This window comes from Sciurus carolinensis, chromosome 12, assembly GCF_902686445.1.
Source record: "Sciurus carolinensis chromosome 12, mSciCar1.2, whole genome shotgun sequence".
Classification (NCBI taxonomy): domain Eukaryota; kingdom Metazoa; phylum Chordata; class Mammalia; order Rodentia; family Sciuridae; genus Sciurus; species Sciurus carolinensis.
The window spans coordinates 61,930,311-61,952,501 of NC_062224.1; the positions used below are offsets into that span (position 1 = coordinate 61,930,311).

The 22,191-nt window shown below is 40.8% G+C and overlaps 1 protein-coding gene across 1 annotated transcript in view; it reads left to right on the plus strand.

The window, feature by feature from the left end:
- The first annotated feature begins 2,676 nt into the window (after window positions 1–2,676).
- Parp1 (poly(ADP-ribose) polymerase 1) overlaps window positions 2,677–22,191 on the plus strand; it is a 47,799-nt gene continuing 28,284 nt past the window's right edge. Inside the window, exons 1-2 of the mRNA XM_047521314.1 lie at window positions 2,677–2,951; window positions 6,627–6,792. Of these exons, the coding sequence (XP_047377270.1) occupies window positions 2,832–2,951; window positions 6,627–6,792 (286 nt within the window). The 5' untranslated portion in view covers window positions 2,677–2,831. The remainder of the gene's footprint in view (window positions 2,952–6,626; window positions 6,793–22,191) is intronic.

Below are 22,191 nucleotides of genomic sequence, written 5' to 3' on the forward strand. Positions count from 1 at the left end.
TTCAATCCCTGGTACCGAAAACCAAAAAACAAACACAAAAAAAAGAGTAATAAGTTCAAAGAAGAATATAAGCATCTTAGCTGCAGTGATCAGGGAACATTCATGGATGGGCCCACCAGGTGGCTCATGAGCAGAAGTTGAATGAAGTTGGGGAGTAAACTGCATGGTGGTTGGGCGAAGACTGTTTCAAAAGAGTGACAGTTGATGCAAAAAAGCTTTGAGGTGGGAGCTATCTTGAGTGCTTGAGGAACAGCCTGTGAGGCTGCCATAGAACTCTCTATGGCAGAGGGAACCATAGAGAAGGTGCAGCAAAGAAGTGTGAGAAGTGGCCACGGACCAGATTCGAACAAGGGGGAAAACTTGGATTTTATTCTAAATTGTTGAGGAATCTCTGGAGGGTTTCGATCATGGAGGTGACACAGGTTGAGATATACAGTGATTGCACATACTTTCACGGAGAAAAGACCGCAGGAGGGCAGGTATTCAGAAGACCAAGGTGGCTGTGACAGCCGTGCTGATGGATGGTGGTGAGAAACCATCAAAGTCAGGATTTGGTGACTTAAGACAGAAGAGGAAAGGAATGAAGGTGACACCAAGGTGTTTGGCCAAATAATATGGAGAATGGTGGGCCGTTTCCTGAGGTGTGGAGCGGGGGAGAAGGTTTGACTATAATTGAAGCATATAATAAGCCAACCTTCAGAAATACTGATCAGGCAATTGGATAGGATTGATTCTGCTTAGGATTCCAGGGCCAGAATTCTTAAGCATTTGTGTATGTGCACAGGATCCCTTTAGTGGTCTCGGGAGGCCTATGGTCCCCTTTCCAGAATAAATATCAGGTAGGAAATTACCTGAATGCAATGGTATCTTCCAGACACTATCAAGTAAGCTATTCTAGAACCTTAAAACAGAAAGCCTCACAAATCAAATTACAATGCTGGAATTGAGGGTTTTTGAATTAGTTTGGAACATCTGATTTAAACTACTTTTAAAAAGGGAACTTGTAAGGATAAATTAACACACACAGGATAAGGTTCAGGTAGGTAGAGGGAACATTTGTTCATCTATGTGGCAACAGCCTGTCCCACTTATGGTGAGGTTAGAGAACCACACTAAGGATGCTCTTGGTGGCTCAACAGAAGGTACTGTTACAAGAGTCCTAAGCCAGTGGAAGAATTAAGTCTGACCACTTTCCCCATAAAACCAAATGAGGCAGAAATGGGAAAGGAAGCTTAATAGATATGGCCACATTGGGAAGGCAAAGTGAGATCAAACATCTCAGTCTTAATTTCAGGGTACTTACATCAACTTCAGGTTGAAATAGAGGAAGAACGGGGGAGGGGCTAGATATAAGCATAATTTAACAGTCTTGGTCAAATTGTGGTCTGGTTCATCATTATCTCAGTTCTGATTCTATGAAGTAGCTCCACAGAAATCCTTATCACTGAGGACAATCTCCAGTTGCCACTCAGATGTTTATCAATCCAATCTGTGATCCTGGAAAGGGGTGCAATTTGGTTCCCAGGAGAAGCTTGCTCCTGCTTAGTAGGCAGTCTCATCATGCCTGCAATGCTCTGCTACTCCTAGAAGGTATAGGACAATAATTGGAGTTATCTTCGCCCTGCCCCAAAAAGTCTGGAGGAGGAGACTTTAAAAACTGGCAGCTAAATGTCCTTGTAAGTCTTGAAAATAGTTACTCTTATCTTGGTGTCCTTACTCTTAAAGGGGGACAAGATACATTAGGTAAAAATAGGGCAAATAAACCTTGTATTACCAGTTTTTAGAAGTACACTTGGCCAACAGCTGTAGCTTGCCAACCAGCCTATTGAACTGCCATAGATTTTATCTGCATTTTGGAGGCAGCTCATATAGATGACAGAAAGGAATCATTGGGTAGCCATTTAGAGATGACGGAATGAACATGTCTTTTGGCTACTCTCTAAATAAAACTCTTACTTGTTCCATCATATATGCCACTTATTCCATTTACCTTCAACATAGCGAACAGGTTACTAACTTTTAGGATTAAACAGGTGTCTCCCAACCTACTTGCCTACTCAACATCTGTATCTCTTGAACTACATGCTTCTTTCTTCAATACTTCTTATAAGTTGCATTCATCCTGTTTGTTTTTCTTGTTCTCCAGAGCAGAACTGCACAATCTTAAATATAGCACGCTCACCATACAATGTATTAAAATGAAAAAAACAAAAGATATAGAACTGAAAAAAGAAACACGTCATATTTAAAAATAAATTTCTACATTAAATAACGAGTTCCAGTAGTAGCAGGTCTAGCAATTATCACAATTTCAAGCAGTGATTATCTTAATAATTTGGGTTCTCTCCAACTCTAAAGTGGTATGAAAACATCTGTGACGTGCAGGCGTGGTGGTGCACACCTGAAGTTCCAGCTACCAGGGAGGCTAAAGTGGAAGAATCGCTGGAGCGCAAGAGTTCAATGCGACTCAACAGAAAAAATACAAGAAAAATCCGCGATGACTGACTGCAGCTTCTGCAGCTACCAGTCGAGCTTAGAGACACTGAGACCCGCACACGCGCAGGACACGTCTCCCCTCCCGGCCGGCAGGGGGCGCGCACGCCGCCGACCCCGCCCCTGAGCGCGGGCGCTGGGGGCGTTCCCGCCGCCAGACATCAGTAATCTATCCCGGAGCGGCGGTGGTCGGCGTGGCGTGCTCGGCAGCAGTTCTGGACGCCTGAGTGCTTGCAGAGAGCGGACCGCCGCGGGCAGAGTGGGAGGCAGCTGCATCCGCGGTGTGGGTCGGAGTTGCGGCGTCTGGTTCCCAGAGCCGCAGCGGCACGAACGAAAGGATGGCCGAGTCCTCGGATAAGCTCTACCGAGTCGAGTACGCCAAAAGCGGGCGCGCCTCTTGTAAGAAATGCAGCGAGAGCATCCCCAAGGACTCGCTCCGGATGGCCATCATGGTGCAGGTGCGGGGGTTGGGGGGAGGGACGGAGCCCGGCGCTCGGCGCAGCCCGGGCGTCCGGGGCTGCTATGTGGGCGGCGGGATGGGGCGCGTGGCCCTGCCTGGTTAACTGTGTCGGGGCAGGAGGGCGGAGGACCGTCCCGGAGCGAGCCGGGCCTGTGGTGCTGCCGCCGCCCCCCGTGGCCCGCCCGATCGACCCTTCCGGGAGATTTGGGAGATTTTGCTGATCTTGCAGGAAAAGCCCGGGAAATAAGAGTTTTCAGCTGGTGGTACCATTCGTTCTGTAAAAACAAGAAACCGCTTATATCTGGGTGGCAGAGAACTTGGTTTATTGCCATTCGCCTCGGGGAAGAAAAATATGTGTGCTGCTCTGATTATGACCTACCTTGTTCTGGAAGATTTTTGTCCTACATGGGTGGTGGCTACTGGCATGTGAGGATTTTTTTTTTTTTTTCTTAAACCTATTTTTGACTCTCATTTCAACACCCACTCGCTCTCCTTTTTTATTTTAATTATGCAAAACTGCAAGGCAGTTTCATTTCCACATAGTGCATTCGCTTTGGGCCTAATTTGTGATTGAAAACATTTTCCTCCAACTTTGCAGGTTCACAAACTCCTCCATGCTTTGCAGCTGCCTGGTTTGAGGAAGAGTGGCGCCTGGGACTTCTCATCTAGGTTCTTTGAAAGATTGGGGGTCCCCTCCCAACCCCTAAGGCTTGGGAATGTAGTTAGGGAAGTGACCAGGTGCTACAGTGAAGTGAGCTAGAAGGCCTTTGCCAGTGCCAGAAGTTCCTGCCTCAGGTTTCCAGTTTTCTGATGTCTGCCTTTAAAATTTTGGTTCTCTACTGTCTCATTCCTCCCATTCCAACCTACACACTATTACCCAAGCTCAATGCTAATGGTCAAGGTAATTGATTTCCCTCTCTGCCCTGTACTGTAATGTGTTTCAGGAATGACCTGAGAGCCCTCAATGGATTTTTCTGTACTTGGGTAGAGGGCAGGAAGACGTTTATCCAGTGGGTACCAAGGGCCCGCTGTACTGTTATTTCACAGTATGGACTGAGGCTCTCATGGTATCTTCAGGACCTTCCTGTCTCAGTACCTGGTACACAGGACTTATTCATTCTGTTGACACGTGCCTAGTAAGCTCCAGGCACTGTTAGTTAACTAATACCCATAATTACTGTTGGCGACAAAAATCAGGCACTGCTAACACCTTTTGCTTTGCTTCTGACATTCAAGATAGAAAGAAAAAAAATTTTAACTTAGAAGTTAGGGAAGACAGATGTAAATTTTTTTACATCAGAGAATCCTTCTGAGTTTGGTAAACATCGCTGTACAAGGTGGGTGGACTTGGGCACCAACCAAGTGTGGGAGCTTAAGAGTTCTTATTCACAGAAATGGGGTAGAAAAATGAGACTGGAGAAGTAGACAGGACCTAAGATTTGAAGAGTGTGTCTCTTTCCTAGGGTCTTTGATCGTTACCCTGAATGTATAGGCCCCATCTTAATTTCCCCTAGTGCAGGGGATCTTAACCTGGGTCTGTGGGTGATTGAATAGAACTCAAGAGCTCCCCAAGTTTAGGCAAGAAATAATTCACATCTCGTCTTTACTCATCTCTAGATTAAGTTCATTATTTCCTCCAGTCATGAATGTAAGCAGCAACAAAGCAATGATGTATTGCCTGACATTTTTGTCACCAACAACACATTTCCATATCACTTTACACCTGGGGATTGCTCAAATAACATACATACTCCTTGACTACTTCAGAATTACAGTAGTTACAAGAGTGATTACTAGTAAAGCTCATAGGTTAATGTACCCCAAAAGCGCTTTTTTAATGTTTTGATAATTATTTCAATGTAGTTTCCTGTGTTTATTATGTATTAAAGGGACATTCATAGGCCTCACCCACCATTCAGCCAGATGATCCTCTTAGTGGGAAGGACAGGCAGAAACCCAAGTATAATCAGTGTGTTGAGAAAGAAAGGAGGAGGCTGGGGATTCCAGGAAGACTCCTGAGAGGAACCTGCAACTGATAAAATTTAGCATTCTGGACCCTCCTTCCATTTATTTGATAGTGAAAGAAATTCTTTATTATTCAAAGTAAGCTTGATTTTTCTGTAGTTGTAATTGGAGGTTTTAATTCAGAATTTAAAGTTGGTCCTATAGGCTGAGCTGTGAAAGCCAGAAAGAAAGAAGCCTTTCTTCTTTGTGCTCGAATTTAAATACCTTCTTTTACATTTGTATGGGGGGATTGTTCTCCCCTCAACCAATACCTGATACTTTAGCTTCAGGCAGTCTTAGAGGGAGGAGCTGGGCCCTCGGGTATTTCCACTGGGAGGGTTGGTGGTGGGCCTGTGAGTTCTCCGCCCTGAGAGGGTTTGAGTATTCTTGGCACACAGCATGGTCACTCTGTCTGTGTGTAGGCAGGCAGGTGGTGTGGCCTTATTACACAGAAGAAAATGTTAGTTTGGGAGCTCCTGGTTGGGTGAGGACTCAGATCTATGATGTATGCCCAGTAAGTGCACAACCAGCATATTTGCTTGAATTTGACTTGTCAGATCATTCCCAGTCCTAAGGTCTTAGTCAAAGCCTTGCTTCAGTCAAGGGTTTTTTTTTTGCTGAAGGATAGGGTTCTTTAAGTTTGTACTGTGAGTAGTTCCTTGGGCAGCACTCTCAGATGCCCAGTACTCAACACAGCACCCAGATCAAGGAACAGAAGGTATGAGGCCCCAGCAAAGCCAGAAAGAAATGCCACAGGCATGTGCCCTTTTTTGCACGAGGGTAGTCTGAGCATTGCAGAGGAAGGATAGACCAGGGGTGCCAGGGCAGGCAGAGCCAGGTTGAGGCCACTCACTGTAGGTGTCCTTACTTGACAGCCAGATATTTGGGGATCTGCATGAACTTCCTGGTGAGATCAGGTGGAGTGTTTGACAGCCAGAACATGAGTTTGCTCTCAGGAATGCCATTTGTCATCTAGTTTGGGGGGCCCATCTTTTCTCTTTTCCTCCCTCCAAATTTAGGGGAGGAAATGATCTTTCTTTTCCTGAAGCAAGATAATTCAGTCTCAGGGGGCCCTCTAGCCTGCTGCCCTCAACTGTTCTTGATGGAGCTTCCCTCACAGAAGCTAATTCATTCCATTTATCTGCCTGACTGCTGCAAACTTGACACTTTTTTCTGACACATTTTCTCTGCCCTGTTCATTATCTGGTTCTTGTTCCTCATTATTGTTAACTACAGAGGCATTTAAAGAGCCCTTTCTGGGCTGCCTAGGCCCTTTGAGTCCAGAGGTGGCTGGTGTGGCTGTCTGGCTTTTCCCAGCAGATGCAATGGGGCCAGGACACTGAAAGGGTGCCTTGTGCACATTTCACTAGGCTCTGCAGCAAATCGCTAATGTGGAATGGCACAGGGCTAAAAGGCAGAGATCTGTTGTAGAACACTACCACTCCGTGGCAATAGCCAGCCACAACAGCCTCTCTAAGCTGTTGGAAAAGATTTTGACAAAGAACATGGGATAGAAGTGCTTTGTGGGACATGTGGGGGACGTAGGCCGGGTCATTTATAGAGAAGGAAACAGATTGACTATGTTGACCCACACTGAGAGCTGGGGTGGTCTGGCAAGCCCGATTGGGGGTTGACTGCCCACTTACCTGCTGATTCCCCTGCCTTTCAGTCACCCATGTTTGATGGAAAAGTCCCACACTGGTACCACTTCTCCTGCTTCTGGAAGGTGGGCCACTCTATCCGGCAGCCTGATGTCGAGGTGGATGGGTTTTCTGAGCTGCGCTGGGATGACCAGCAGAAAGTCAAGAAGACTGCAGAGGCTGGAGGAGTGACTGGTAGGTACACAAAGGGAGGGCATGGATGTGTGTCCCCCATCCCAAAGCTTCCAGAGGGTCTTTTCTGAGGGAGCAAAGAAAATGTCACCCATCTTTCCCTCTGTGTCTCAGGTAGCTCAGGAACACCTTGCCAGTGTGTTATAGCAACAGCTCCTCAGCCTGCCTTGCCTAGGGCATGTTTGGCCTTTCACTTTTTACATGCTTGAGATGTAGCCCTCAATGACTATTTAGTTTTTTTTTTTTTTTAAGACTTTGTTTTTGGGACTAGGGAGATAGCTCAGCTGGCCCTGAGTTCGATTCCCCAGTACCGCAAAAAAAAAGAAAGAAAAGAAAATTCACAAAGACTTTGTTTTCTAAGAGCAGCTTTAGTTTTACAGCAAAATTGAGGAAAATACAAAAGTAGAGTTCCCATGTACCCTCAACATCCCCCACCTCAGTAGTACATGTATTATAGTCAGTGAACCTGCATTGAGACATTATTATTCAGCATTTGTAAATTCACTGCCTTAAAAATCCTCTGTGCAAGACCGGGGATGTGGCTCAGTGGTAGAGCACTTGCCTGGAGTGCATGAGCCCCTGGATTTCATCCCCAACACCACAGAAAAAAAGAGAGGGGGAAAAAAACCCTCTGTGCTGTGCCTTTTCATCCCTTCCTACCCACTAAGCCCTGGAAACCACCGATCTTTTTACTGTCTCCATAGTTTCTTCTGATGTCTTAGCCTGTGTCATGTCAGGTTACATAGGAAACAGCATAAAGCAAAGCAATTAAATGCCTTATTAGGAGATGAAATACTGAGGCAGCAAGAGAGAAGATAGAGGGGGAAAGAATAAGGTGATATCCATGGTATAATCAAGGGATTGGTTCCAGGACCACAGAGGCTCATGACCCTTATGTAAAACGGTGTAGTATTTGCATACAACCTGCACACATACTCCTATATACCTGAAGTCATCTCTAGTTTACTCACAATACCTAATAAAATGTAAGAGCTATGCACATGGTTATTACACTGTAGTATTTAAGGATAACGACAAGGAAAAAGGTGTTCATGTTTGATTAGACATGACCTGCTCCTTATCCCTTGCCCAAACATTTTTTTATTACAGTTGATTGAATTCGTAGATAGAAAATCCACAAATGGCCAGCTGTGTATGGCAGTATGTCAGACTGACCACAGCTTCATAAGAAACAACCAGTTGCTTGGTCATGCAAGATCCCTCCAGACAGGTCTTCACCACCAAACTTCAGGAAGGCCCCTTGAGGAGGAAGGAGGAAGTGTTATCACCCCTGTTGATCCAAGCTCCCCCGAGTGCAGTTGTTTTCCACGTGGAGTATGGTTCTCAGCCTCTTGGGTAGTCAGATCTCGAATTAGAGTCTTCTGAGTTTATTTTTGTGGTGATTGTTGTTTTGATTTTGGGGGGTATATACTTGTTGTGGTTTTTATTTTGTATCAGAAATTGAACCCAGGGTCACTCTACCGCTGAGCTCCAGCTCCAGCACTTTTTTCATTTTTGAGACAGGGTCTCGCTAAGTTGCTTAGAGCCTCACTAAGTTACTGAGGCTGGCTTTAAACTTGCAATCTTCCTGCCTCAGCCTTCCATATCACTGGGATTACAGGCATGCACCCCCTTGCCCAGCAACTCCCTAGGTTTGATGGAGTTGACCTATTTATCAGTACTGTAACCTGGCCCTTACCCTGAGATAGTGGCAGTGTTAAGGAACAAGACTGTGGCCCCAGTAGCCATGGCCTCCATAGAGTAAGTAGCCCAGGTCTGGGAAGGGGAGTGAGCCCAAGGAAGTAGACGAATTGGGCCAGGACATGTAGTTTTATGGTTTCTTCTTTTTTTCACTTAAACATTTAATCTATTTGGAATCTGCTGGTGTGGTGTGAGGCACACCTCCTATTTTACTTTTTCTAGGTGGCAGCCAAGTTTTTCCAATTCCATTTAGTGAATAATTCTCCATCTTCCCCACTGATTTAAGGGGATTTTTTATTTACATAAATCTGTTTTGGGGTCCTTTTTAAACCCCTTGCTCAGTCCTCCATAGCCCTCCCCTCTGTCAACAGCCCATACCAGAGTGGTACACTTATTACAATCTGCGAACCTACTTTGCACATCATTATTACCCAGAATTCATAGTTTACATTAGTGTTCACAGTCTGTGGGGTTCTTTTTTTTAGTTGTTGATGGACCTTTATTTTATTCATGTATTTGAATACTTGACTGTGCTGAGAATTGAGTCCAGTGCACACATGTGAGGCCAGTACTCTACCACTGAGCTACAACCCCAGCTCCATTCTGTGGGTTTTGTTTTGTTTTGTTTTTTTTTTGGTACCCAAGATTGAACTCAGGAACACAACCACTGAGCCACATCCCAGCCCTATTTCGTATATTATTTAAAGAAAGGGTCTCACTGAGTTGCTTAGCATCTTGCCATTTCTGAGGCTGGCATTGAACTCACGATCCTTCCTCAGCCTCCTGAGCTGCTGGGATTATAGGCGTGCGCCAGCCACTGCACCCAATTATACCTTGGGTTTTGATGAATGTATTTTGAATGTGTCTACCCTTATAGTGTCGTAGATTGATTTCACTGCTCTGAAAATCCCCTGTGCTCTGCCTATTCATTACTCCCTCCTCCTCCTTAACCCATGGCCATCACTGATCTTTTTAACCATCTCTCTCATTTTGCCTTTTCCTAAATGAAATTTAGTTGGAATCTTATTGCTAGACTTCTTGCACTCGGAATAGACATTGAAGATTCCTCTGGATGATAGCTTGTTTCTTTTTAGTGCTAAGTAATACTCAATGGATGTACCTTATTTTATCTGTTTACCCACTGAAGGAGATGTTGATTACTTCTGAATATGGGCAGTTAAGAACAAAGCTGCTATAAATATCTATGCAGATTTTCATGTTGATTTGTTTTTGACTCCTTTGTGTAGATGCCAAGGAGTGTGATTGCTAGATCTTAAGGTAAGAGTATATTTAGTTTGGTAAGAAACTGCCAAACTGTCTTAAAAAATGGCTGACCCATTTTACATTACCAGTAGTTGAATGAGATTTTCTGTCACTCCACATTTCTGCTGGTATTGGTGACATCCATGTTTTGAATTTTGACCATTCAAGTAGGTATGTAGTATTTTATTATTGCTTTATGTTTTCCTAGTGCTATAATGATTTTTTATGTGCTTATTTGTCATCTGTATGTCTTCTTTGGTTTAGATCTTCAACCCATTTTCAACTGAGTTGTTTTCTTACCACTAAGCTTTGAATTCTTTTTGTTTTTAGGGGCAGGGCTTGTGGCTCACTGGTAAAGTACTTGCCTGGTTCTATTTTCGGTGGGAGGTTGGTGGGGAGTTATTCTGTGTACTTTTGGTAATGGTCACTTATCAGATAATGTCTTTTGCAAATATTTTTTCTCAGTCTACAACTGATCTTTTTTCTCAATGTCTTTCACAGTATAGAAGTTTTTTAATTTTAATGAAGTCATGCTTATCAGTTACTTTCATGGATTGTATTTTGAGAGTTTATCTAAAATACCAGCACCAGATCAGAGTCATCCAGGTTTTCTTCTGTTATCTTCTAATTTTATAGTTTTGTGTTTTACGTTTAGATCTATGATCCATTTCGAGTTATCTTTCATGAATTTAGTTTATTTGGGGTTTGGGGGGTTTTTTTTGTTGATGGTTTTTGCCTGGGGGTTGTTTGTTTTGTTTTGTTTTGCTTTGTTTTGTTTTGTTTTGTTTGTATGTGGATGTCCATCTCTGCACCACTGGTGAAAAGATTCTTTTCTCCATTATTGCCTCTACTTCTTTGTCAAAGATCAGTGGGCTGTATTTATGGGGGTCTATTTCCAGGCTATCTGTTCTGTTACCTGTTTATGCTTTAGCCACCCTATCTTGATTGCAGTAGCTAACTTTTAACGCCTTCAAGTGGGGGTAGTGTCAGTCTTCCATCATTGTTCCTCTTCAGTATTTTCTTGGTTGTTCTCAACCTTTTTCCTTTCCTTGTAAACTTCAGAAATTGGTTTCAGTGTCCACAAACTAACTTGACTTTAAATTTTTATTTTTATTTTTACAATTTTTTTGCTATGCTGGGAATTAAACCCAGGGCCTCAAGCATGCAGACAAGCACTCTACCATTGACCTACATGCCCAGCCCCATCTTTAAATGTTAAGTCACTTTTCATCTGAGGAAATCATCTGAGACTGTGTTCTCACTTCCTCCCTTCCTAAATTGGCCCAGTTTCACCTGTTCTCATGACTCCAGGATGTTGCTCCTTTCTTCCCTAGGGAACTGTTTGTATCTGTGCTAAAGTGTGCCTTCTCTCCCTGCTCCTTCTTCCAGTTGTTAATTTTATAATATGAAAAGACATATTACTTTTGTTGTAAATGTATGTTTTGTGAAACCATCATAACTAAAATTAAGATACTACATACTAATTGCCCAGGGATGATTTGTGGGGGGATGGGATGTTGTTGTTGTTTGTTGTTGTTTTGCCTAGGAATTTTTAACCCAAAAGACTTAACTTGCTATTTTTAATGAAAAGTTTAATAATGAAAAGTTTAATTCATCCTAGAGCCTATAATTTAGATTAATATTATGAGGTGTCTTCTTTATAAAATATTTATTGTGCCTGTTATGTTTTAATATTCATTTTCCTGTCATTTTGGGGTTTTGGGTTTTTGTTTGTTTGTTTGGGGTTCTTTTTGTTTTGATTTTTGTAAAATGTAGATAACACAAAATTTTGTCATTTTAACCGCTTTAAAGTGCACAATTAATGACATTAAATATGTTCACCACCATCCATCTTTAGAACCTTTTTGGCTTTCCACACTGAAACTCAGTACCCATTAAATAACAGCCCCTCATTCTTCACTCTCCTCAGCCCCTGATAACCACTCTTCTTTCTGTCTGAATTCTAGATACCTCATATGAGTGGAATCATGCAATATTTGTCCTTTTGTGACTGGTATTCTCCAGGTTTATCCATGTTGTAATGTGTCAGAATTTCCTTCCTTAGTAATAATATTCCATTTGTTGTATGTATGTACCACATTTTGTTTATCTGTTTGCATGTCAGTGAAAATTTGGGTTGGTTTCCACATTTGACTGTTGTAAATAATGCTGCCATGAACAGGTGTGTACAGATATTAGAGACCCTGCTTTCACTTCTCTGCTGTGTATACCCAGAAGTGAAATCACTGGGTCATATAGTAATTCTGCTTAGGTTTTTTTGGTTTTGTTTTTTGGTTTTGTTTTGTTTTGTTTTTGTTTTTGTTTTTGTTTTTTGGAACCTCCATACTGTTTTCCATAAGAGTTATATCATTTTACATTCCCGCCAGTGGTATGCAAGGGTTCCAAGTTCTCCTCATTCTTAACCAACCATTTTATTTATTTATTTAAAATAGCCATCCTGGTGTGTGTGAAGTGATAATCTCATTGTGGTTTTGATCTGCAGTTCCCTAATGATTGATGATGTTAACTTCTATGTTACTTTTACATTTTGATATTTTAAGAAATAGGTAGGATTCAATTATTCAGGTCATGCTAAATTTTACTCACCATTCCAGGCATTTAATATCTATTCGTTTCATTCAGCCCTTGCATTAGGTCTCAAGGCATTGAGGAGTCTAAGGCACAGAGACGTTAGATAGATAGGCAGCACTAGTTAATACTGGTGGTAAGTCCTAAACCAGGATTCATGCCCAGGCTGTGCTTAATTTGAAATCAGAATGATTACCTTTTAGCTAAATTGAAAATAGAGCTGCTGTAAACGTCTTATATATCTTAGGCATCTGGCCAGTTGTTCCTTCAATCTCAAGAAGTAGAATTACTGCTCAGAGGCTTGAACAGATTTAAGACCTTCTCATGTACAAACCAAATTGCCTTCCAGAAAGATCGCATCATTTGTGCTTGTATTAGCAATATATAATGTACCTATTTCTCTACTTCTGTGCCATCTTTTTCTTTCTCTTTTTATTTGGGGGGGTGGTGTGTATGTGTGTATGTAGTGTTTTGTTGTTGTCATATCCAAAGTATTTTTACCTTTTTTATTTCATTCCTAGCGAGGTGGAACATTTTGTCATGTTTACTAGCTTTTTTTATATTTTAACAATTTGCATTATAGTCAACCTTTCATGTCCCACATCCACTAAGACAAACTTAACATGGGAAAATGTTTGAGAAAACATTTCTATACTGAGCATGTATAGAATTTTTTTCCTTGTTATTATTCATTCCCTAAACAGTACAGTATAGCAACTATTTGCATGGCATTTACATTGTATTATGTATTTTAGTTATCTGGAGATAGTTAAAGTATACATAAGAATCCACATAGGTTTATGTGCAGATGCCATTTTGTAGAAGGGATTTGAACATCCTTGGATTAGTATCCTTGTGGGCCTAGGAACTGATCTGTCCCGGATACTGAGGGATGACAGGTTGTGTCCTTGCCTCACCTCATTTTTTCTTTTTTTTTTGGTAGGTGGACACAATACCTTATTTTTATGTGGTGCTGAGGATTGAACCCAGGGCCTCACACGTGCTAGGCGAGTGCTCTACCACTGAGCCACAACCCCAGCCCCTCTTTTTGTTAATGAAATATAGAAGATGCTCTTTGTCATAACATCTTGCAAATAATTTCCCAGTTTAATATTTTTCTTTTTAACTATCTAATATATATTTTGCCACATCAGAATTTTTTATTAAGATTCATGTAGCCATACCTGTGTCTTTGGTATTGATTGTATTTGATATTTTAAAAATAATTTACATGTAGTTATATGTACAAATCACAAGTGTACTGGTCAATTTTTTTTTCAACTCAATTAGTTTTGACAGATGAACACACACATATCTAATACATACCCCATCGAATTATAGAACATTTACCACTAAGAAACAATGTTTGAAGAACATCATTTTAGCTTTTTTAATTTTTCCATCTATGTTGTTGAAAATGTCAGGGTTTCATTCATTTTTTCATGACTGAATGGTATTCTCTTGTGCATATGTGAAAATCCACATTTTCTTTGTGGATTTATCAATTGATGGACACTTGGGTTGTTTACATTTCTTGGCTATTTTGAATGGTGCTGCAATGAACATGTAAGTACAGAGTTTTCAGAAATATGTTTAACTTGATTTAAACATGCAATGTATACATGTTTCAAAGGTTACATGGCACCTCATTAACATGTACATGTACATCTTCCGTGTTTTTATGTATCAGTTAAATTTTTTTTAATTTTGAAATAAAAGTTGGAAGAGGGTTTCTTGTTTGAATAAAAAAAAATTTGTAGAACATTTCTGTTGCACCAGAAATTTTCATGCGTGCCCTTTTCTGATCATCCTTCCTCCACCCAGGAAACCCCCATTTAATTTCTAACCCCATAGATTAATTTTGATATGAATATCGTTTTTTTGTTTTGTTTTTGTTTTTTGGTTTTTCTTTTTGTACCAGGGATTGAATCAAGGGACATTCAGCCATTGAGTACATTCCCCAGTCCTGTTCCTTTTTATTTTTTATTTTGGAACAGAGTCTCACTAAGTTGCTCAGAGCCTCACTAAATTGCTGAGGCTGGCTTTGAACTTTGATCCTCCTGCCTCCCTCTCTCTAAGGCTGTGGGATTACAGACATGCACCACCACACCCAGCCACTTAGATTGGTTTTAAGCTGTACTTCTCTTTATTAATGAATTTATAATGAATTATAATTAATGTATTATAAGAATGAATTAAATAATTCTCTTTATTATGAATTCTTGGTATATTTATTCTGGATGCACATATTGTGAATATCCTCTCAGTAACTTTTCTTTTTGGTTTAATTATTGATACTTTTTAAATAGGAGTTTTTGATTCTCATGAAATCAAATGTGTTGATTTTTTTTTATTAGCATTTATTGCCTCAAATCTTTGCCTATTCTAAAATCAAAGATACACTTCTTTATTTTCTTCTAAAAGTTTTGTGGGTTTAGCTTTCACATTTATTTAGGTTTGTAATCTATCTTCAATGCAAGGAAGAGATCATTTGGGGTTTTTCCCTGTGCAGATAGTCTATCCTAGTGCCATTTGTTGGAAAGGCTTGGTTCCCTCATTGAATTGTTGGATCTATGTTTGGATTCTCTTTATTTCTGTTGATTTATCTGCTGGTACCACAGTGTCTTAATTACTGTAACTTTTTAATAAGTCATGTAATCATGTAGTGTAATTCCTCCAACTTTGTTCTTTTTCAATTTTGTTTTGGCATTTCTAGGTGCTTTGCAGTTCCTTGTACACTTAAGCTTATCAATTTCTTCCCCCAAAAAAGCCAGCTAGAAACTTGATTGACATCATATTAATTCTGTGGACCAATTTTGAGATAGTTGACGTCTTAACAAATTTATCTTTGCAATCCATGAACGTGATATATTTCTCCTTTTATTTAGACCTTCTTTAATTTCCAGTTTTCAGTGTAGTGTATTTGCATATCTTTTGTTAAATTTCTCTCAAGTATTTTGTGTATTTTAGTGCTCTTTAAGTAGCTGTGTGCTCTAATCTTTTTCAGTGTTTATTTCTTTTATATAGAAATATCATATATTTGTATATTGATCTTGTGTCCTTTCGAGTTGCTAAATTTAATAGTCCTGATAGCTTTTTTATATATTCCTATGGATATCCCAAAAGTGCAGTCATGTCATCTACAAACAGATGACTTTGCTTATTTTTTTTTAAACTTAACACCTTTCATTTCTTTTTCTTGATCTAACTGTACTAGAACCACTATTGCACTTTTAAGTAGAAGTACCGAGAGGACAGCCTTGTCTGATTCTTCATCTTAGGAGAGATGTACAGCCTTAGATTTTTTTTTTTTTTTTTTTTTATTGTAAACAAATGGGATACATGTTGTTTCTCTGTCTGTACATGGCGTAAAGGCATACCATTTGTGTAATCTAAATTTACATAGGGTAATGTTGTTTGATTCATTCTGCCATTTTTTTCCCTTCCCCCCCTCCCCTCCCACCCCTCCCCTCCATCTATATAGTCCTTCCTTCCTCCATTCCTGCCCCCTCCCTAAACCCAACTCCAACCCCAACACTAACCCTTCCCACCCCCCATTATGTGTCATCATCCACTTATTAGCGATATCATTCTTTGGTTTTTTGAGATTGGCTTATCTCACTTAGCATGATATTCTCCACTTTCGTCCATTTGCCTGCAAATGCCATAATTTTATCATTCTTTATGGCAGAGTAATATTCCATTGTATATATATACCACATTTTCTTTATCCATTCATCAATTGAAGGACATCTAGGTTGGTTCCACAATCTGGCTATTGTGAACTGAGCAGCTATGAACATTGATGTGGCTGTATCTCTGTAATATGCTGATTTTAAGTCCTTTGGGTATAGGCCAAGGAGTGGGATAGCTGGGTCAAATGGTGGTTCCATTCCAAGTTTTCTAAGGAATCTCCACACTGCTTTCCAGAGTGGCTGCACTAATTTGCAGCCCCACCAGCAATGTATGAGTGTACCTTTCTCCCCACATCCTCGCCAACACCTGTTGTTGCTTGTATTCTTGATAATCGCCATTCTAATTGGGGTGAGATGGAATCTTAGGGTAGTTTTGATTTGCATTTCTCTTATTACTAGAGATGTTGAACATTTTTCCATATGTTTGTTGATTGCTTGTATATCTTCTTCTGTGAAGTGTCTATTCATTTCTTTAGCCCATTTGTCAATTGGATTATTTACATTCTTGGTGTAGAGTTTTTTGAGTTCTTTATAGATTCTGGAGATTAGCACTCTATCTGAAGTATGATTGGCAAAGATTTTCTCCCACTCTGTAGGCTCTTTCTTTGCATTGCTGATAGTTTCCTTTGCTGAGAGAAAGCTTTTTAGTTTGAATCTATCCCAGTTATTAATTCTTGCTTTTATTTCTTGTGCTATGGGAGTCCTGTTGAGGAAGTCTGGTCCTAAGCCGACATGTTGAAGCTCTGGACCTACTTTTTCTTCTATAAGATGCAAGGTCTCTGGTCTGATTCCGAGATCCTTAATCCATTTTGAGTTTAGTTTCGTGCATGGTGAGAGATATGGGTTTAGTTTCATTCTGTTGCATATGGATTTCCAATTCTCCCAGCACCATTTGTTGAAGAGGCTATCTTTTCTCCATTGCATATTTTTGGCCCCTTTGTCTAGTATGAGAAAATTGTATTTATTTGGGTTTGTGTCTGTGTCTTCTATTCTGTACCATTGATCCACCTTTCTATTTTGGTACCAATACCATGCCATTTTTGTTACTATTGCTTTGTAGTAGAGTTGAAGATCTGGTATTGCGATACCCCCTGCTTCACTCTTTCTGCCAAGGATTGCTTTAGCTATTCTGGGTTTTTTATTCTTCCAGATGAATTTCATAATTGCTTGCTCTATTTCTGTAAGGTACATCATTGGGATTTTAATTGGAATTGCATTGAATCTGTATAGCACTTTTGGTAGTATGGCCATTTTGACAATATTAATTCTTCCTATCCAAGAACATGGGAGATCTTTCCATCTTCTGAGGCTTTCTTTAATTTCTTTCTTTAGTGTTCTGTAGTTCTCGTTGTAGAGGTCTTTCACCTCTTTGGTGAGATTGGTCCCCAAATACTTTATTTTTTTCGAAGCTATTGTGAATGGGGTAGTTTTCCTAATTTCTCTTTCTGAAGATTCATCGCTTATGTATAAAAATGCCTTAGATTTATGTGCATTGATCTTATATCCCGCTATTTTACTGAATTCACTTATGAGATCTAAAAGTTTTCTGGTGGAATTTCCTGGTTCCTCTAAGTATACCATCATATCATCAGCAAATAGGGATAGTTTGAGTTCTTCTTTTCCTATTCATATCCCTTTAATTTCTTTGGTCTGTCTAATTGCTCTGGCTAGAGTTTCAAGGACGATATTGAATAGAAGTGGTGAAAGAGGGCATCCCTGCCTTGTTCCAGTTTTTAGAGGGAATGCTTTCAGTTTTTCACCATTTAGAATGATATTAGCCATGGGTTTAGCGTAGATGGCCTTTACAATGTTAAGGAATGTTCCCACTATCCCTATTTTTTCTAGTGTTTTGAGCATGAAGGGGTGCTGTATTTTATCAAATGCTTTTTCTGCATCTATGGAAATAATCATGTGATTCTTGACTTTAAGTCTATTGATATGGTGAATGACATTTATTGATTTCCTGATGTTGAACCAACCTTGCATCCCTGGGATGAAACCCACTTGATCATGGTGCACTACCTTTTTAATATGTTTTTGTATGCGATTTGCTAAAATTTTGTTTAGAATTTTTGTGTCGATGTTCATTAAGGATATTGGTCTGAAATTTTCTTTCCTTGATGTGTCTCTGTCTGGTTTAGGAATCAGGGTAATATTGGCTTCATAGAATGAGTTTGGGAGAGTTCCCTCCTCTTCTATTTTCTGGAATACTTTGAGAAGTATTGGAATGAGCTCTTCTTTAAAAGTTTTGTAGAACTCGGCTGAGAACCCATCTGGTCCTGGACTTTTCTTTGTTGGAAGGCTTTTGATGACTTCTTCTATTTCATTACTTGAAATTGGTCTATTTAAATTGTGTATGTCCTCCTCGTTCAGTTTAGGCAATTCATATGTCTCTAGAAACCTGTTGATGTCTTCGAAATTTTCTATTTTGTTGGAGTATAGATTTTCAAAATGGCTTCTAATTATGTTTTGTATTTCAGTCGTGTCTGTTGTGATATTTCCTTGTTCATTCTGAATTTTAGTGATTTGGGTTTTCTCTCGTCTTCTCTTTGTTAGTGTGGCTAAAGGTTTATCGATTTTGTTTATTTTTTCGAAGAACCAACTATTTATTTTGTCAATTTTTTGTATTGTTTCTTTCGTTTCAATTTCGTTGATTTCAGCTCTGAGTTTAACTATTTCCTGTCTTCTACTACTTTTGGTGTTGGTCTGTTCTTCTTTTTCTAGGGCTTTGAGCTGTAGTGTTAGGTCATTTATTTTTTGAGTTTTACTTCTTTTATTAAATGCGCTCCATGAAATAAATCTTCCTCTAAGTACTGCTTTCATAGTGTCCCAGAGATTTTGATATGATGTTTCTTTGTTCTTGTTTACCTCTAAGAATTTTTTAATTTCCTTCCTAATATCTTCTGTTATCCATTCATCATATAGTAGCATATTGTTTAATCTCCAGGTGTTGGAGTAGTTTCTGTTTTTTACTCTTTCATTAATTTGTAACTTCAATCCATTATGATCTGATAGAATACAAGGTAGTGTCTCTATCTTCTTGTATTTGCTGACATTGGCTTTGTGGCATAATATATGGTCTATTTTAGAGAAGGATCCATGTGCTGCTGAGAAGAAAGTGTATTCGCTCTTGGTTGGATGGTATATTCTATAAATGTCTGTTAAGTCTAAATTATTGATTGTGTTATTGAGATCTATGGTTTCTTTGTTCAATTTTTGTTTGGAAGATCTGTCCAGTGGTGAGAGAGGCGTGTTAAAATCACCAAGTATTATTGTGTTATGGTCTATTTGGTTTCTAAAATTGATAAGGATTTGTTTAACATACATGGATGAGCCACTGTTTGGAGCATAGATGTTTATGATTGTTATATCTTGCTGATTTATGGTTCCCTTAAGCAGTATGAAATGTCCTTCTTTATCCCTTCTGACTAACATTGGCTTGAAGTCCACATTATCTGAAATGAGGATGGATACTCCAGCTTTTTTGCTGAGTCCATGTGCATGGTATGTTTTTCCCCATCCTTTCACCTTTAGTCTATAGGTATCTCTTTCTATGAGGTGAGTCTCTTGCAGGCAACATATTGTTGGATCTTTCTTTTTAATCTAATCTGCCAATGTCTTTTGGTTGATGAATTCAGGCCATTAACATTCAGGGTTATTATTGAGATATGATTTGTATTCCCAGTCATTTGGTTCATATTTAAAATTTTTGACACATCTTGGTTCCTCCTTTATTTGACAGTTCCTTTAGGATAATTCCTCCCTTTGATGATTTGCTTCTTTGTTTTTTATCTCTTCCTCATGAAATATTTTGCTGAGAATATTTGCTGGCTTTCTTTTTGTAAATTCTTTTAGCTTTTGTTTATCATGGAATGATTTTATTTCATCGTCAAATTTGAAGGTAAGTTTTGCTGGGTATAAGATTCTTGGTTGGCATCCATTTTCTTTCAGAGCTTGAAAAATGTTCCAGGCCCTTCTAGCTTTTAGGGTCTGGATTGAAAAATTCTGCTGATATCCGTATTGGTTTCCCCCTGAATGTAATTTGGTTCTTTTCTCTCACAGCCTTTAAAATTCTGTCTTTATTTTGTATGTTAGGTATTTTCATTATAATGTGCCTTGGTGTGGGTCTGTTGTAATTTTGTGTATTTGGAGTCCTATAAGCCTCTTGGACTTGATTTTCCATTTCATTCTTCACATTTGGGAAATTTTCTGATATTATTTCTTCAAATAGATTGTTCATTCCTTTGGTTTGTTTCTCTAAGCCTTCCTCAATCCCAATAATTCTCAAATTTGGCCTTTTCATGATATCCCATAGTTCTTGGAGATTCTGTTCATGATTTCTCACCATCTTCTCTGTTTGTTCAACTTTGTTTTCGAGGTTAAATATTTTGTCTTCAATATCTGAAGTTCTGTCTTCCAGCTGTTCTATCCTATTGGTTATGCTTTCTATGGAGTTCTTAATTTGGTTTATTGTTTCCTTCATTTCAAGGATTTCTGTTTGGTTTTTTTTCAATATCTCTAACTCTTTATTGAAATGATCTTTTGCTTCCTGAATTTGCTCTGTTAACTGTCGATTGGTGCGATCGTTCAATGCCTGCATTTGCTCTTTCATCTCATCGTTTGCTTCCCTAATCATTTTAATTATGTACATTCTGAACTCTCTTTCTGTCATTTCTTCTGCCATGCTGTCGTTGGATTTTATTGATGTAACATCTAGATTTGTTTGGGGCATTTTCTTCCCTTGTTTTCTCATATTGTTCAGGAATCAGTGGGTCATTAAGATATTGCAGATTTCCTCTATCAACTTATAATGTCCCTGAAGATTGCTAGTATATCCCCTCTTATCCTTCAGTAGCCTGAAGTCTTGGAGGAGGTTGATAATGAAGAGCTCCACAAAGAAGCTGCCTCTCTAGGGGTGGTGACCCTCAGGTGGCGTATATTCCCTGCTAGTGGGCAGAGTTGCCTCCACTTGTTGACCAATGGTCATCCAGTGGGGAACTAGACTGCGGGCTGAGGCAAGGCCTATTTGTGCCTGTGTCTCTGGTTTTACCGTCCCTGTGGGAAAACCTCCCCCGGCCGGGAAGACTCACTCGGTGGGGACGTCTCGCTGGTCAGTTGCCCTCCTAGAGGTTCCCCTCAATCTACAACTACCACCTGGGCTGGGCTGTCTTCCTCTGCAACGATCCCAGGGGCCCGGACCTATGTCCTGGGCCTGGGAGCCTCACCCTTCGCAGGCGAGTCTCCTTAGGCTGCCTCTCCCAGAGAATCTGCCCGCCGCCCTGGAAACTTCGCTCCGCCCCTAGGCGTGTCTCTGTGCGGCTCTTCCAGCAAGAAGCCACCTAGCTCCTGGGACCCTGCTCTGCACCAATCACCTGGCTATGCAGCCCCTCCTCTGAGCCACCACCTGGAGCCCCGTACAATAGCTCCAAGACCCAGAGACCCGCCACACACCTCCTCCTCCTCTGGACAGCCGCCGGGTTTCCGACACAGTCACTAGGAGTCCAAACAACTCACTTCGGGTCTCCTCCTCCCGCCAACCACCCGTAGCCCTAGGCAGTCACTCCAAGTCCAAGTGACCCGCCCTGTTCCTCCTCCTCCTCCTTGGCGTAGCCCCCCGGGTGTTCAGGAGCGGTGGCTCCGAGACCAAGTGACTCACCACGCTCCTCCTCCAGGCAGGCCACCGGTGTTCAGGAGCGGTCGCTTTGAGTGCAATCAACTCACCACTCGCCTCCTCCTCTGGCAACCACCTGTGACTCTGATGCAGTCACTCCTAGACCAAGCGTCCCACCGCTCTCCTCCTCCAGGCAGGCCACCAGTGTTCTGGAGCAGTTGTTCTGAGTTCAAACAGCTCGCCACGCAGCTCCTCCTCTGGCATCTGCCTGTGGCTCTGATGCCATCACTCCTAGGTCAAGCAACTCGCTGCGCTCCTCCTCTTCCTCCGGGCAGTCCCCCGGTGTTCAGGAGCGCTCGCTCTGAGTTCAAACAGCTCACCACGCAGCTCCTCCTCTGGCCACCGCCTGTGGCTCTGATGCAGTCACTCCTAGACCAAGCGACCCACCGGGCTTCTCCTCTTCCTCCGGGCAACCCCCCGGTGTTCAGAAGCGGTCGTTCTGGGTCTAAATAGCTCCCCACGCAGCTCCTCCTCAGGCAGCTG